This window comes from Myxocyprinus asiaticus, chromosome 10 (assembly GCF_019703515.2).
Source record: "Myxocyprinus asiaticus isolate MX2 ecotype Aquarium Trade chromosome 10, UBuf_Myxa_2, whole genome shotgun sequence".
NCBI classification, from domain to species: Eukaryota; Metazoa; Chordata; class Actinopteri; order Cypriniformes; family Catostomidae; genus Myxocyprinus; species Myxocyprinus asiaticus.
This window is the reverse complement of record NC_059353.1, coordinates 4,792,606-4,809,566: the sequence shown is the minus strand read 5'-3', so window position 1 is coordinate 4,809,566 and position 16,961 is coordinate 4,792,606. Positions and strand designations below refer to the sequence as shown.

General features: G+C 36.3%; 1 protein-coding gene across 3 annotated transcripts in view; it reads left to right on the top strand.

The window, feature by feature from the left end:
- The window catches only part of LOC127446822 (neurabin-1-like), a 94,871-nt gene that overhangs the window by 28,990 nt on the left and 48,920 nt on the right, over positions 1-16,961 (top strand). For all 3 annotated transcript variants that reach the window (XM_051708072.1, XM_051708073.1, XM_051708071.1), the window contains exons 3-5: positions 7,718-7,850; positions 10,654-10,774; positions 16,097-16,201. In XM_051708072.1, coding sequence (XP_051564032.1) covers positions 7,718-7,850; positions 10,654-10,774; positions 16,097-16,201 — 359 coding nt within the window. The remainder of the gene's footprint in view (positions 1-7,717; positions 7,851-10,653; positions 10,775-16,096; positions 16,202-16,961) is intronic.

Sequence of the window (16,961 nt, the reverse complement as noted above, 5' to 3'; positions counted from 1 at the left end):
TTCTTCCTTTGTTTCCAAGTAGGGCTGGGCGATATATTCGCGATTAATTGGCTGATATCAAATTAAATAATATCGTGAATATCGCGATTATTTTAATGTTCTTTTTATTTGGCCATTAAGTTTCATAAGCGCATCGGTAGACTAATTTCATTATCCTTCTGGGCAGCACAATGAATCAAAATAACACCAAAATGGCAATATGGTCTTATGCGATTCTAAAATTACAATGGACTGCAATACAAGACAGATAAACGTGGTCTGTGTGTGCTCCAGAATGGGTGACGGGCTGTTCTGTGCACGTGCGGGACTCATGCATGTTTTTAGAAAGAAATAATGTACTGAATGTTCAAGCATTAGCGCAACTCCAAAATGTAGAAACCGCTACAAATGATTATACAAATCTACAAAGGCAGCACAGTATAACAGAAAAGGAGTGGACAACAGCGCTTCACCAGAAACTACACACTGCACTTTCGGTGTCAAAATAAAAGCTCCAGGTGAAGGTGAAGAAAATAGGAAAAAAATATATCACTTTTAAATAAAACAAATCTAATCCTCAAAATAATAATGATAATTCAGTATTAGAATAATAAACTTGACTGTGTCTTACAGTAATAATTTAGTGTCATGCAATATTCAAAAAATGTTCAACAAATAAGTGGAATAGTTTTTATTTTTAAATAGATTTTTATTTAATGCCCATAAAATATTGAATCTACTTGGCAACAATGGTTGTTTACATGAAATTATGGTTCCTCAGATGAAAAGAAAAATCACCTTTGAGCCATTTCAGAGCAAATATATAATTATTGAGATGTATATCAAATATCATCAATAGGCTGAAAAATATCGAGATATAATTTTTGAAGCCATATTGCCCAGCCCTATTTCCAAGTCTTCATTTAATTATTATTAGATATGATACATTAATACAGATTTGATGCTGCCGGGTTCTGACGAGAAGCATAAATTATTAAGATTTATTTAATATTAAATAATTAAAATAAAATAATTTGCAAAAGATGACGTTTAGTTGAAACGTGCCCACGCAGTGTGTGTGCATGTAAGAGAGAGATTTAGGCCATTAATTGATTTTATTTTTGGCTAAATTTCACATTATGCCACATTTCAGTCTGATGTTGTTAGCAAGGATGATTAGTGTTATAAACTTTCCGCAAGAAACTCAACATCCTGCCATAGCAATGCAACAAAGAAAATAACACATAGGCTAAGAAAAATGTGTCCAAAAATATAGACTTCATTAGGCTTCATATAGAGATTATATGAATATCTGAAGTCAAATATGAAGCTCCAAATTATTCAGTAACTCACAATTTATCACTTTGTATCAGGATTCATTGGACAAATGACTCTTACAAGCCCGTTCTTTTAATGAATTGCTCCAAATGACTCACTAACTCATGATTTATCACTTTGAATCAGGATTCATCAGACAAATGGCTCTTATGAGCCAGTGCTTTTAAAGATTTGCTCCAAACGGCTCACTAATTTAAGATTTTAAGCTTTAAATAAGGATTCATCAGACAAGTAACTCTGTACATTTAATGAATTGCTCCAAACCACTCATGACTCACAATTTATTGCTTTGAATCAGGATTCATTATACAAATTGTCTTTTGAGCTGATTCTTTTAATGAATCGCTCCATGTCTAACCAACTCAAGAATTAGCTGATTGAATAAGTCTGATGAATTCTTCTTTGAGTTGTAAATAACCTAATATTGCTTTAGCTCTCTTTTAGAGAATGAGAATGAGCGAGAAGAGCGTTCTACTCAGACAGGAAGCTGTATAAATGTTGTGGTGTTTGGAAACTGAAGCAGGTGTGAACAGCACAGCACGGATTCTCAGTGGATGAATGATCAGGTTTCAGTAAAGAAAAGAAACATTGTTTGAATTGCTGGGGTTGCCCATGGCAACAGGGAGCTGGAAGAAAGAAAGAGAAAGGAGAGAAAGAGGCCAAGCATAACCACTGAGCAGTATGAGGTCAGAACAGGCCTGCCATTCATTACATGCACAAATACTCATATATTCTACAGTTAACTACCACACTTAAATTTGATCTTTTTATTTGGCTATATGGCATAGTTTCGCTCTCATTTTCAAGTTGGATTTTCAGTGTGATCATGATTAATTTAGATTTCACTATAATAGCTTTAAGTTCAAAGAATAGTTTATCCAAAAATGAAAATAGGTCAGTGACGTGATGCTCATTTTTTGGTCCGGATCTATAAAGTTATTCAAAAATGCAGTGAACACAAAACAATTACTTGAATAAACCTCTGCTATGGTAAACAAGTTTTTAATTTCTGAGTTCAAAGTCATTTAGACTTTTTTTTTCCCCCAGTGCTAAATGTAACATTTTTAATTAAATCTCATTTAATGTCTCTTTAAAAGCTGAAATTCTTAAAAAAAAGAAATTCTGGCATAAGTAGATTGTAATAATCTTTTATTAATATATTGTTTTAAATTATTAATATTTGAAAAACTTTTGTCCACCTAATCGAAGTCAGGTGGTGTAACCAACATATACAGTTGAAGTGAGAAGTTTACATACACTTTGTTAGTATTTGGTAGCATTGCCTTTAAATTGTTTAACTTGGGTCAAATGTTTTGGGTAGCTTTCCACAAGCTTCTCACAATAAGTTGCTGGAATTCTGGCCCATTCCTCCAGACAGAACTGGTGTAACTGAGTCAGGTTTGTAGGCCTCCTTGCTCACACATGCTTTTTCAGTTCTGCCCACAAATTTTCTATCGGATTGAGGTCAGGGCTTTGTGATGGCCACTCCAATACCTTGACTTTGTTGTCCTTAAGCCATTTTGCCACAACTTTGGAGGTATGCTTGGGGCCATTGTCCATTTGGAAGACCCATTTGCGACCGAGCTTTAACTTCCTGGCTGATGTCTTGAGATGTTGCTTCAATATATCCATAAAATTTTCCTTCCTCATGATGCCATCTATTTTGTAAAGTGCATCAGTCCGTCCTGCAGCAAAGCACCCCCACAGCATGATGCTGCCACCCCCATGCTTCATGGTTGGGATGGTGTTCTTCGCTTGCAAGCCTCACCGTTTATCCTCCAAACATAACGATGGTCATTATGGCCAAACAGTTAAATTTTTGTTTCATCAGACCAGAGGACATTTCTCCAAAAAGTAAGATCTTTGTCCCCATATGCACTTGCAAACTGTAGTCTGGCTTTTTTATGGCAGTTTTGGAGCAGAGGCTTCTTCCTTGCTGAGCAGCCTTTCAGGTTATGTCGATATAGTACTCGTTTTACTGTGGATATAGATACTTGTCTACCTGTTTCCTCCAGCATCTTCACAAGGTCCTTTGCTGTTGTTTTGGGATTGATTCGCACTTTTCGCACCAAGCTACATTCATCTCTAGGAGACAGAATGTGTCTCCTTCCTGAGTGGTATGATGGCTGCATGGTCCCATGGTGATTATTCTTGCGTACTATTGTTTGTACAGATGAACGTGGTACCTTCAGGCATTTGCAAATTACTCCCAAGGATGAACCAGACTTGTGGAGGTCAACAGTTTTTTCCTGAGGTCTTGGCTGATTTCTTTTGATTTTCCCATGATGTCAAGCAAAGAGGCACTGAGTTTGAAGGTAGGCCTTAAAATACATCCACAGGTACACCTCCAATTCAGTACACCTCCTATCAAAAGCTAATTGGCTAATTGCCCAAAGGCTTTGCATCATTTTCTGGAATTTTTCAAGCTGCTTAAAGGCACAGTTAACTTAGTGAATGTAAACTTCTGACCCACTGGAATTGTGATGTAGTCAGTTAAAAGTGAAACAGTCTTTCTGTAAACAATTGTTGAAAAAATTACTCATGTCATGCATAAAGTAGATGTCCTGAACGACTTACCAAAACTATAGATTGCTAATATGAAATCTGTGGAGTGATTAAAAAAATTAGTTTTAATGACTGCAACCTAAGTGTATGTACATTTCTGTTTTCATGTGCCAAAAAATTTGTGTACTCTCAGTGTGAATGGAAAATTATTTCTTGATGGGTACACCTCTTGCCATTTTTAAGTCATTAAATAGTTTGTGTGTGTGTGTGTGTGTGTGGAAAATGCAACAATTATTTTTTTTTAAATGTATGAAACCCACTTATTACATTTCTAAGAACTTGATACATGTTTTTAAGCACCTCGGACAACCTTATTTGTCAATGACCCAAGTTCTGTCTTTATTTTCTAACCCTAATATCGTTTCTAACCAGTATACTGTTTTTTTCTCATGGAGCACAAAATGAGAATCTTCAAAAAATTCACGAATCTTTATGCAGCTCTTTTCCGTACAAAGATGTATTCAGTTCACAGTGACCAGTCTGTAAAGCCCCAAAAAGGGCAAAAAACACCAAAAAACACCAAAAGTAGTCCACTCCAGTGCTATAGTCCAAGTCTTCAGAAGGCATTTGATAGGTTTGTGTATTGAAAAGACTGAAATTTAAAGATGCACTCAGTAATTTTCTCCTCATTAAAAAAGTTTAACTCCTAAAGACATGAATTGTAATTTTGAAACATTAAAATGAAGACTCCAGTCATATCAGTAACCTTATAAAAGCTGTTTTATTGTACATGGAGAGGGTCCACACATGGGGGCTGCCATGTTAGAATCACATGACCAGCTGAATACTACTCACTTAATCTCAGTAACCGTCCTGTTATTTGATACTTTCACTCATTGATTAAAGTAATAATGACTGACTGTGAATACTACATTTCTACAATGACATCTGAAACTGAAAACTATTGATGCTGCATCCAAGCCACTAGGTGTCAGTGTAAGTCCAAGATGACACAAAGACAAAAGTTACTGAGTGCAACTTTAAGCCATTTATCACAGAAAATCTTCCACTCTGCTGTTAATTCAGATACTATGACACTATTGACATCAAAGATGTTATGCTGTTGATTGAGCTTAACTAGTATTAAACCCTGAATATTCCTTTAATATAGATTGATAAATGCGAACAGTCACTATAAAATGTCATTGGTGTGGGAAAGAGCTGTGGGAAGATTCTTCAAAAACGTTTGTGTTCTATGAAAACCCCCCCGCAAAAAATGTATTGTATTGGTCCAGACATGAGGGTGAGTAAAAGATGACAGAATATTATTTTTTGGGGTGAACTATCCCTTAAACACAGGGTGAACTGCACTGAGGGAATACCGTTCAATCACTGCTGTAAAGATTCAAGCTGAGCTTTTCTTAATAATGTGCCACCCAGCTGACAATGACTGTTGTTTAGATTTAATCTTGTGAGGAGTGTGAAGGAATGTGTGTGTGGGGGAGATTATGTTCAAGGTCAGGAAGCTGAATAGGTTTTTTTTTTTTTTTTGGACTATATCAGTTTATGTACCTCAAACCTTGTCTTCTTTGCACACACTCTCTTTTTAAAAAAGGTAATGTAGTCTTCACAATAGCCTTTTATTTATTTCCCTGAAGTCCACTTATAATGTAAGTCTAGATTTCTTGCACCAAAAAACAGTCCTAATTTAGTTTTTCATGACCATTTCCACTTTCTCTCTCTCTCTCTCTGTCCATTTCAATTAAACAGGCTGTTTTTGCTGAAATGGTCCTTTTCTGTATAGTGATGTAGACTGTTCTCAAAAATAAAGTTCCTCATTTCTGCTCATAACTTTGAATAAGCATCTTTAATTGAAACCACTGCTCTCAGTAATAAACCAGATCCAGATTATGAAACCCTCTAAAATGCCACAGTAATAAACAAGCAGTTTAGTGATGATGTTATCTGCTCGATCTGTCTCTTAATTTCTCTTTTCCTCGTGGTGTGAGTCTGTAGTTCTCAGGAGGATTAAATGACCTTTTCCTGTCTGACGCTGCTTGGATGAGTGTTTTAGGCCTGTTCTCTGTGTGTTGTTTTAGTATGTAGATGTGTAGTCGCTCAAGCTCTGATATGCTCCAGGGAGTGCACGCACGCACGCACATAACAGTGGAAATGTTTAACAGGTGAAATTATACCCTTGACAGAGTCCAAACCAATGGATTAATCTCCTGCACAGAATGGGTTTAATCTAGTGAGCCATACATACGCACAAGTTTTTATCAGATCTGGAGAACACTTGCAGCACTGGGAGAGATTCGTGCTTTAAAGCCTAGACCTACATGGCACACTCTTTCTCTCTCTCTGTCTGTCTGTCTGTCTGTCTTTCAGCATAGTTTAGTCCTGTCGGCAGTTTGGTTCATTTTATATTGGGTTTCCCCTCAAATTTCTTCTCTCAGACTGATAAAATATAATTGGTGGAACCCAGTAAGATCATTTTACTCAAACCCAATGTTTTTATTGTTCCTCTCTCACAGTGCTGCTGCTTAATCCGATTTAACTCTATCCCATTACACACACAAATGCATTTAACTCTTTACTGCATTTAACTCTTTGAGCAGAAGTTTCCATTTTATTTGTGTTACAATGAGTGGCAATTCAGCACTGGAAAGTGTTATTCTTAAAGGGATGGTTCACCCAAAAATGAAAATTTTCTCATCATTTACTCACATCTGTCCTACACGTGATCAGAATTAAATGTTTCTTTTTTGTTTTTGATCAACAACTCACTATAGAGAACAGAATGGGTATTAAAAGAGACTTTATTGAATGACAAATGGGTCACGTGGATCTTGTTTTTGGATAACTTTTACTCTCAACTGTCAAAGTGAAAGGATCTTGCTGCTGAATATTTCATCACTATACTACACAATAACTGGTGAGTGAAATCTAAACATTTAACAGCCAGTTGCCAAATATATTCATTATAGTCGCAGAGTGTAAAACTTGGTTGCTATTGCGAGTGATTTCCTCTCATTGTAGTAGAGGGTTGCGAGTAAATGATTGATCTTGGGATTTAAGAATCGTTATCGAGATCACTCAAATGAAGAACTCGATGCTTCACCCCTATTTGAAAGTGAAAGATCTGTTTCTCACCCACACCTATCATATCACTTCTGAAGACATGGATTAAACTGGAGTCCTATGGATTACTTTTATACTGCCTTTATGTGCTTTTTGGACCTTCAAAGTTCTGGCCACCATTCACTTGCATTGAATGGACCAACAGAGCTGAAATATTCTTTTAAAAATCTTAATTTGTGTTCTGCAGAAGAACACAAGTTTTTATTTCAAAATATTGAAAGAATCGCTGCTGAACGAAGTGTACTGTTATGTTTTTTCGTATGGTGGAATGCTCGGCTTTTCAAAGTATATAGCCTTTATGGACGTGTTGGCACTTCGATGCACATTATTACAGTCATGCGCATGCACCGATGACCACCACAGGAAGAAATGTCTTTATCTTCCTTATATTTGAACTCAAGTCTGTACTCTCGATGGTATCGACTGTAAAGAATAAGTGCAGCAAACCAAGTGTGTCTAATAAGTAATTATGTGTATGTTTGTAGTTAATGATTTATTAAGGTGATTTTGTCTGTCATAGACAAGGATGTCTTTCACTGATATTATAGCCCTTTGGCACAACTGTAGACAAACTGATTACTGCTTTGATTTGGTTTGTTTTTATATATATTGGAACATAATCATGAAGCTAAGCAATCTTTAAGAATATGAAACTAATATAAATAGGCATTGTGTATGTTATTAGTTGTAATTGATGTTAATGAGTGGTTTGGGAGAGCAGTTTGGGTCATGAGCTGTGTTTCTGGTCTCTCAGGTGTACAGCACATTCTCAAATGAAGAGTACGACCGGAGGAATGATGAGGTAGATCCGGTCGCAGCATCTGCAGAGTACGAGCTGGAGAAACGGGTGGAAAAGATGGACGTGTTTCCTGTGGAGATAGAGAAAGGTGAGGCCATGTCTTCTTTTGCTAAATACATCCTCAACTTTATCTGCCATCTTCTCTCTTTCTCAAAAGATGATTGAAAACTATCAGTCATCCCGGTGAGTGATTAGAAGTCATACTGCCCTGTAGTCTGATTATCTTATGGTTTAAAGGAAGGTTACTCCATGTAAAATCAACCAAATTTCAGAAACTTTCCTGGCTGAAGTGTTTGATTTTGTTAATTTTTCTGAAGAAAGATAAACAGAAATGATGACGAAAAGCCAAAATATGAAATGCCAGGGATCGATATTTACTGAGTAATCCTTATTTCCTAGAGGGGGTTTTCCCCTATGTTTTCGGAGCAAAAGTATAGGACAAAAGAATAACGATAGAAAGATGGCTGCCTCGTTATTTTAATTTTACAAAGAAATTGGAAGGTCTATTACTAAAATCAGTTGACTTCAGCACACCTTTTTGCATTATATGCCAGTGGTGTTAGTCCAAAAATTGGAAAAACACTTTGTGTTCTTTTTCCAAAGTTGGTGTGCTTATAACTAGAGCCCGACCGATATGGGATTTTTGAGACCAATACTGATTTTAGAGAGGGGAAAATTCACCGATTACCGATATAGTGGCCGATATATTTAATTTTTGAGCTGGAATGAAAACAGACCTTTTCTATGTGGATTCTTCACTGATTTTGTACCGATATGACTATGCAAAGGTACTCAGAAGGCTGCTGTCATAAATATTTTTTATCAAAGAATATTTGACCTACATTGTCAACAAATTTTAGAAATGAACACTGAGAAAATAAAGAATAAATAAAAATACAATAAATAGCTTAATAAACATCAGTACTGTTAGTATAAGTCAATTGCTGACCATTTAAATAGAGAATAAATTAAAATAAATTGCTAAATAAACATCAGTACTGTTTAGTATCAGTCAAATGCTGACCATTTAAATAAATAATAAATAAAAATAAAATAAATAGCTAAATAAACATCAGTATTACTGTTTAGTATCAGTCAATTGCTGACCATTAAAATAAAGAATAAATAAAAATAAAATAAATAGCTAAATAAACATCAGTACTGTTTAGTATCTGTCAAATGCTGACCATTAAAATAAAGAATAAATAAAAAGAAATAGCTAAATATACATCAGTACTGTATGTTTAGTATCAGTCAATTGCTGACCATTAAAATAAAGAATAAATAAAAATACAATAAATAGTTAAATAAACATCAGTACTGTTTAATATCAGTCAAATGCTGACTATATTAATACTGCTGAGTCAGCAGTTAAACAGCAGCAGCAGTGTTACACTGTATTCTGCTATAAAAGTTCAGGGGAAACTTTCAACGGTGGAAAACCAGACTTTTAAGACACGACTGGAATTGTTCGGTTGAAGGGGGTACCAAACTGTGAATCCTGAACAAAACAGTTTGGTGAATACATGTTTACACATTAGCTTCCACTCAGCTGACAACAATGAAAGTAGCTACGTGGTTAGCTAGTTAGCTATAAGCTCGATGTCATGGAGAGTAAAAGACGGACATTGTTTATTTTACTTTCCAGCATTGTGTTTCACCAACTAGGTAATAACATAGCGTGAAATCAACACTCAACAGACACAATCTACCACTGCACTGTTGTCTGCTGAGCTGCAAAAAGATGCTCTGATGTTTACCTTTCAATCTGCTACATTACTGACTGCACTAACAATAGCAAACAGATGTGATAAACATGAGTGACACGGTTGTCAGGGACAGGGTTAACGTTATATTAGTAATATTGAAAAGGGAAAATGATGGGGTCATTGTTTATTAACTTTCCAGTATGTATTTCACAAACTAGTTAACTTAGCGAGACACCGCTCAACTCCGCCCTGTCTGCAGAGCCACCGTCAGTTCAGCTCTGTAAACAGTGGAGTCGGAGCACACTCTGCTGGACAAACTACATAATGACATCAATTCTAAAGCATTGTTTTCCGCATTATATGTTCTGAAATAAAGTTTTCATATCGGTGAAAGGCTAATATCGGGCGACTGATATATCGGTCGGGCACTACTTATAACTCCAAGAGTATTAAATATACCTAAATATCCTTTTAGATTCTGGTTCAAAACAAACTTTTCTTTTGGTATCTTAATTTTTAAGACCCTATATAGTTAAATCCTAGTGATTTGGGGCTCTCAATGTGGCTCCATCTGTAAATTGTTAAAATCTTTAAATTTAAATAGTTTATATTTTCAGTGGTCAAAAACGTATTTGGATCACATGGTATGAAGCTACTTTTTTTGTCCAACAACAAAAAAAAGGCCTTATGTACCTTTATTTTATTTCATAAAAACAATAATGTCAAAATCCAAAAATACACTTAAGAATAAGTGACATGTGGCTCTTCAGTTAGTGCAATACCTATATCTAGTTTTTGGATTTCACAGTTTGGTCAACTAATCTGCCAAATGGGAAAATGTATCGGCCTCTGCAGTATATCGGTCGACCACTAGTTTAAAGACCACATCAAATGGCATTCGCAATGACACACATTTCCAAGTGTGATATAATGTAGGACAGGGCTTGATATTTTTCCTCAGGATCTGATTGGATAGTGAAGATGAGCTTTTATATTATTGGTTAATATTTTACCCCTTGAGTACATCTGCAAAAGAGAAAAGTCAATTATTCTAATAAAAGATTATTTAAACAAACTTTTTGAATATTGTGCAAATGGCCATTTTTGATATTATGTTGTCCTTAAAGATAAAATTCTCTCTCTCTCTCTCTCTCTCTCTTTCTCTCTCTCTCTCTCTCGCAGGTGATAAAGGGTTGGGCATCAGTATTATAGGGATGGGTGTCGGGGCAGATCAAGGTTTGGAGAAACTGGGCATCTTCGTCAAGACCATCACAGAGGATGGAGCTGCTGAGAAAGATGGCAGGTTAGATTTTCAAAGAACTTTAACCTTCAAAGAGCCTCTGGGGCCCCAGTGCCTTAGAAAACACCACTAATAACTATGGCTGGGGATTGATACAGATTTTTTTATTCGATTTAATTTGGATTTAATTCATTTGGGTATATTTCAGTGATATAATGCCAATTTTGCTTACATTTGAAAGAAATTCTCTCCCAGCTAATGCTGTTAATTATACAGGGGAACTTCTCACTTGGTACACTTTGAAAATATACATTTTACACATTTTGTCATTTAGTTCTTAGTCATTTTGGTCACATATTTGCTTTTTAAAAATGTTCAATTCCATGTATTCCATCAATAAAAAAGATATCTTGAAATTACATATTATAGTGCAAATATATTTTTTCAATGTTTACATGTAAACAATCATTTATTATATGAACTGTTTTCAAGTATTTACATTGAAATGTAGATCAAGTGCAGAAATGGCACTGTCTCTTTAAGAATAGTGGCCATTCAGCTAGTGTCTCACAGAAGTGTTTTGGTTGAGGACATATTAATGAGAGTGGAATCGAATGGCTTCTTTGCAGCATCTGTGCTATGTGTCATTAGAATTAAAGGTTTCTTATTTGTTGTTTTTGATCAAAAGACTTAGACACACATTACACGGAACGAGTCAAACCAAACGTTTACTCTCAACACGCAGTGAGAGGATCTCAGTGCTGAACTTCTTTACCAGTATACTCCTCAAACACTGCTGAGTGAAATCTGAACATTTACCAGCCAGTGGCGAATCACATTTTGTCACATAGCACAAAATTTGGTCGCATATGGGAGTGATTTACTCGCATTGTAGAGGGCTGTGCATAGAGTAAAAGATCCATCTTGAGATTTTAACCCTTGTGCAACCTTCGGGACATTTTTGTCTTTTTCATTTTTGTTTTTTTCAATCATTTTGGCTTTTAATGCCAACGGCATAAATTTTGCCAAAGGTGTGTATTTTGGGGGGAATTTTGATATTTAATCAGCCTATAATAAATCTATAATACACTGTGTACACAAAATAGTTACACTCAGGAGAAAAATTTAAGGACAAAAATGTCCCCATTGAAACCCTTTAAAACTGCAATATTTGGGACCTGGGTAGCTCAGTGAGTATTGATGCTGACTACAACCCCTGGAGTCACGAGTTCGAATCCAGGGTGTGCTGAGTGACTCCAGTCGGGTCTCCTAAGCAACCAAATTGGCCCGGTTGCTAGGGAGGGTAGAGTCACATGGGGTAACCACCTCGTGGTCGCAATTAGTGGTTCTCGCTCTCATTGGGGCGCGTGATAAGTTGTGCGTGGATCGCGGAGAGTAGCATGAGCCTCCACAAGCTGGGAGTCTCCGCGGTGCCATGCACAATGAGCCACGTGATAAGATGCGTGGATTGACTGTCTCAGAAGCGGAAGCAACTGAGACTTGTCCTCCGCCACCCGGATTAAGGTGAGTAACCGCGCCACCACGAGGACCTAATAAGTGGGGATTGGGCATTCCAAACTGGGGAGAAAAGGGGATAAAATAAAATAAAAAAAAATTCAATATTTGATCCCAGTGCCATTAAAGCATAAAATCATGAATTCTATGATATTATGCTTTCATTCCGGAGCCCTGGCTTCAAAATTTTTATTTTTTATATTTTTCACCAGATGGTGCCATTTTTCCTCATGTTTAGCCTATGGAGCAAATACATGCTTTTTTCCTATTTTCTGTTTGCTGTATAATAGAGCACCGCAGGCCAGTTGAATAAATGATGCAGCTAAAATTGTGTGGGTGTGTTGGTATGGATGTCAGAGTGTGTTTTGTATTTGTGTGTATTGAGAAATGTGTGTGTGTGTGTGTGTGTGTGTGTGTGTGTAAAAACGTACACACACACTGGCATTTAAATTGTTAAAATCCTGAAAATGAATGAATATTTGGTAGTTATGATCAGGACTGATGTTGGTTAAAATTAACTCATTGAAAGTGGAAAATAATATTAATATATAATATTATAATATTATCATGGCAGTTTTTTGATCTATACATTTTTGTCCTCTAAGGACCTCTGAGTAACTTTTTTAAATTGACACAAAAGAGTTAAGATGAATATCAGGATCTGTCAACTGAAGATTGCTATTAATCAATACTTTTACCCAGCCGTACTGATAACTGATTAATACTTTTGAATCCTTCCATAAGAAATAGTTTACTGTTTGAATTAGAATGCATAAGTCCTGATATTATCTTCCAATATCGTCCTAATCAGACCAATGCCAATTCCAAGTTTTTGCCAGTAACAATATCACTGATATATCATGTGACCCCACACACAAGTGCTGCTGGTGTTTTAAGTATGTGTGAATGCTTATGTGTGTGCTGTGCATGTCATCAGACCAAAACACTGCTATAGGATTGGATCATTTTATAGCTGCAGTGGGGGGCATGTCCTCATGTTCATCAGCTGTGGGTGTGTTCTCATGTGGTGTTTCCTGAGGTCATCTAAGGCAGGACACAGATGTTTGATCTCTCTGTTGGGCTGGACCTCTTTGTCCAAACACACTGCATTTAATGACTCTGTGTCACAGCAAAGAAAACACACTCATCCGCTTTCCTGTGAATCCCAGGGTTCTGGTCCACTGTCAGACTGAGAGTTGTTTCCAGTTTTATATGCAATATGCTTCAGATGGTGGCTGTGCTGTTTGAGGCTGAGATTAACATAAACATATCAGGTATTTTCAGTGTAACTGATCCTCTGCCTTGGTCAGGAAGTTGTGTCATTTATTTTATAGTGCAACACTTAGTAGATTTACAGCAGTGTGAATTACATGAAGGTAAAATGTTTTACGGTATGGTTTGGAACAGGGCAACCTTATGATGACGCTGTCACCTTTTTGCCTGCAACATGAAAACATCCTTGTCATTAAGTTCCAACACAAAATAGGTATCGTCTTAAAGCATAGCTGAAATTACATGTAGGCTTTGGAATTTGCTGACAAATTCAGAAGTGTTCCATTTTTATAATTTATTAATCATTTTGCACTGTAAATATTATTATAATTGATAAAAACATCAAACTGATCAAATAGTTATGTGTCATATGACATTGGAAAGCTCTCAGAAAGTAGAATACAACCATCCACTTTGTTTTACTCGCAGACAAAAATAAAGCGAGGAATAGCTAAGTACATGCCTTTGACATACATGTTACATGTAATTGGTGTTGCTTTTAAGCCGCATTTTCACTTATAACTTCACAAAGAATAAAAGAGAGACTTAGAGTAAGGGATTCCCGTTAAAACGAGTCCACACACAAAATAATCGGGTGAATAGATCATTAGATAATCAACATGAAGAACAATGTGCACACAGCACATACTGGCTAAAAACATGTTAGCTTTCCTGGATCAGATGACTCCAGCAGAAATGTAGTACATTGTCCAGCATCATGGAATGCTAAACCAATTGTATTAGGATTCAGATCACTGCAACCAGAGGTGGAAGTCATCCAAATGTGGGCAGAGAGGATTGTTCACTCTAATTACATATGGCAACCAGGCGGTGGTGCCAAGTACATGACACAGACTCAATGATGGCTCAAATGACACAGAATGGAACTGAATGAGATCTTGTTACTCATGCCTGCATGCTTTGGAGAGAGAGTAAACCTTTAGTCATTGGTGTGTTTGCATGTGTAATTAGTTCTTATGTACAATTATTATGTTTTATTTGTTTGGAGACGTTTTGGACACTTGGATAAATAGTTTTTTGTAATGCTATAACCTTTGATTGCTTTGTCATATCAACACAAAATGTTACTCAGTTACTGGTGACATGATTGGGACAAAACTGCTTGTTCCCAATCATGTCACCTGTAACTGAGTAAAATTTGAGCTACCTTATTTACACCCTGAGATGTCAAATCAGAAAAAAGGCTTTGGCTCAAGGTTTTTTTTCTTTCTTTTTCTCTGCAGTTTCTTAGGCTGAGAGTATCATAATAAACAATATAAAACATGTAACTGGCAAGTAAATGTAATCACACAAATTTTAATTACATTACACTATACTGTAGAATGTAGATATTGAGCACCTACCCCCACACCTATGCCTAAATTGAACCAATTCTCAACAATATAAAAGATGTAACAAGCAAATATAAGTTTAGTCACAATGATATTTTCAGAAAATGATCAAATAAAAGCACTATAAATTCAGCATGAGTCATTTGGAGTACTTTTAAAGTCTTCTGAAACCATACAATAGCTCTGTTTAAGCAACAGAGTGAATTTTTTATTGTAAAAATCTTCCTTTCCATGAAAGCAGTCACATCTTGTTCAAAATCTTACAACCAAACAATAGAATGTCGCAATCGGTCACAAGACATGAGAGTAGGGCTGTCATGATTATGAAATTTGGCTGATGAATAATTGTCAAACAAATAATTGCGATTATGACGATTAATTGTCTTGTTGATGGCTTTCATAATTAATTGTCATAAATTGTCATATTTCTTATGGTGTGCTTTGTCTGCTTTCTTCACTTTCACATGTTATTTTAATGCTCTGATTAAACCCACAAGCCCTTATTTGTCATGAAGCAAAACCTTTAATCACTCCACAGAAATAGAGTAAGCATGCGTCTCCTCCTCTGAGGAACACGAGAAGCACTTTGCGTGCCCTTCCGGACAGGAGCTGGTTGACCTCCGTGGTGCGGCTCAGTGACGCTTGGACTCAGAGGTCAACTGAATGACACACAAACACGCCGTTCATGGCATTTGGGCATTGAAATGTGATTGGAATTTGAATGCCAAATAATCGTGGTTATCTCAAATAACTGTGATCAGACGGTTATTTAATAATCACGACAGGCCTACATGAGAGCCAGTGGCATTTGGTGTCATTGAAGTAAAAGCTGTTGTAATGCTTCTTGAGGTGGCAAGGAGATCTGAAATGCAGTGCACAAATTGAGTAATTTTATGATCGTTTTATGGTGCTTTTCTCATTATTCATGAGTAAATGATGACCATTTTAATTCATTTCATCTTAAAATGTAGCCATGGGTAAAGTAATCCTCAGAAATTAGTTGAATAAAAATACGGACCATGGCCGACGTATTGGTGGTGCATGCAAAAAGTTGCTATAATGACGTATTGTTATGGGAGTGTTTAATCACCAAGATTGTAAGCTGTCTGTAACTAACTATAGACACAAAAAATCATTTTGAATATTTATGTTGCCACTTGACAGCATTTGCTGCCACACACTGCCTGTGACTACACCTGTGTTGGAGCCGAAGATAAAGTAAAAACACCATTGTGATCTGTTGCAGAATCCATGTGAATGATCAGGTCGTGGAGGTGGATGGCATCAGTCTGGTTGGAGTTACTCAACTCTTTGCTGCCACGGTCCTCAAGAACACAAAGGGAACTGTCAGGTTAGTCTAGTTTTGTGTACCCGTTGATGATATACTTGTAAGTCTTTTGCATGGGTCTGTAGAGTGATTATGAAAAACCTCACATTCATTTGAGTCTTATGTGTTCATTCAGTGCAAAGATTTAATCCGACTACTCAGACTTTTGACTGTGGTCATAAAGATTGCTCCACACGGTGAATGATTTTAGTGATTTCTGTCATATCTTTGACTGTCCTTTCCTATTGACCTTATTCACAGCAGCGCCATCTTTAATTTTTGATGGAAATGACAACGTGGCTGTGAGGGATAGATGTACAGTAATTTCAATGAGCTGCACTCTAGTTTAAAGTGTTTTTGGACACTTTGGACACTTCCGCAGACAAAACATTGAAAAAACATCTTTCCAAGAACATTCAGTAGACAAAAAACTCCAGACAACATGAGTTGTGGAAAATCAGATGTAATCTAAGAGCTTTATACAGCTTTATACCGTTTGTGCCATTGAAGAGATGGTAAGTCTATCCCACACAGCCTCGTTGTCGTTCCCATTAAAAATCAAAGATGGCGCAACCGTGAATAAGGTCTATGGACCCTTTTCAGTGTTTAATTATGTTTCAGCTTTAAAGATGCACTCAGTAATTTTTTCCTCATTAAAAAAAGTTGTATTTCTAAAGAAATGTATAGGACTTCTAAAACATATGTATAAAATCAAGAGGACTCAGTCATTTCAGTAACCTTATAAAAGCGGTTTTATTCTACATGTAAGAATCACATGACCATC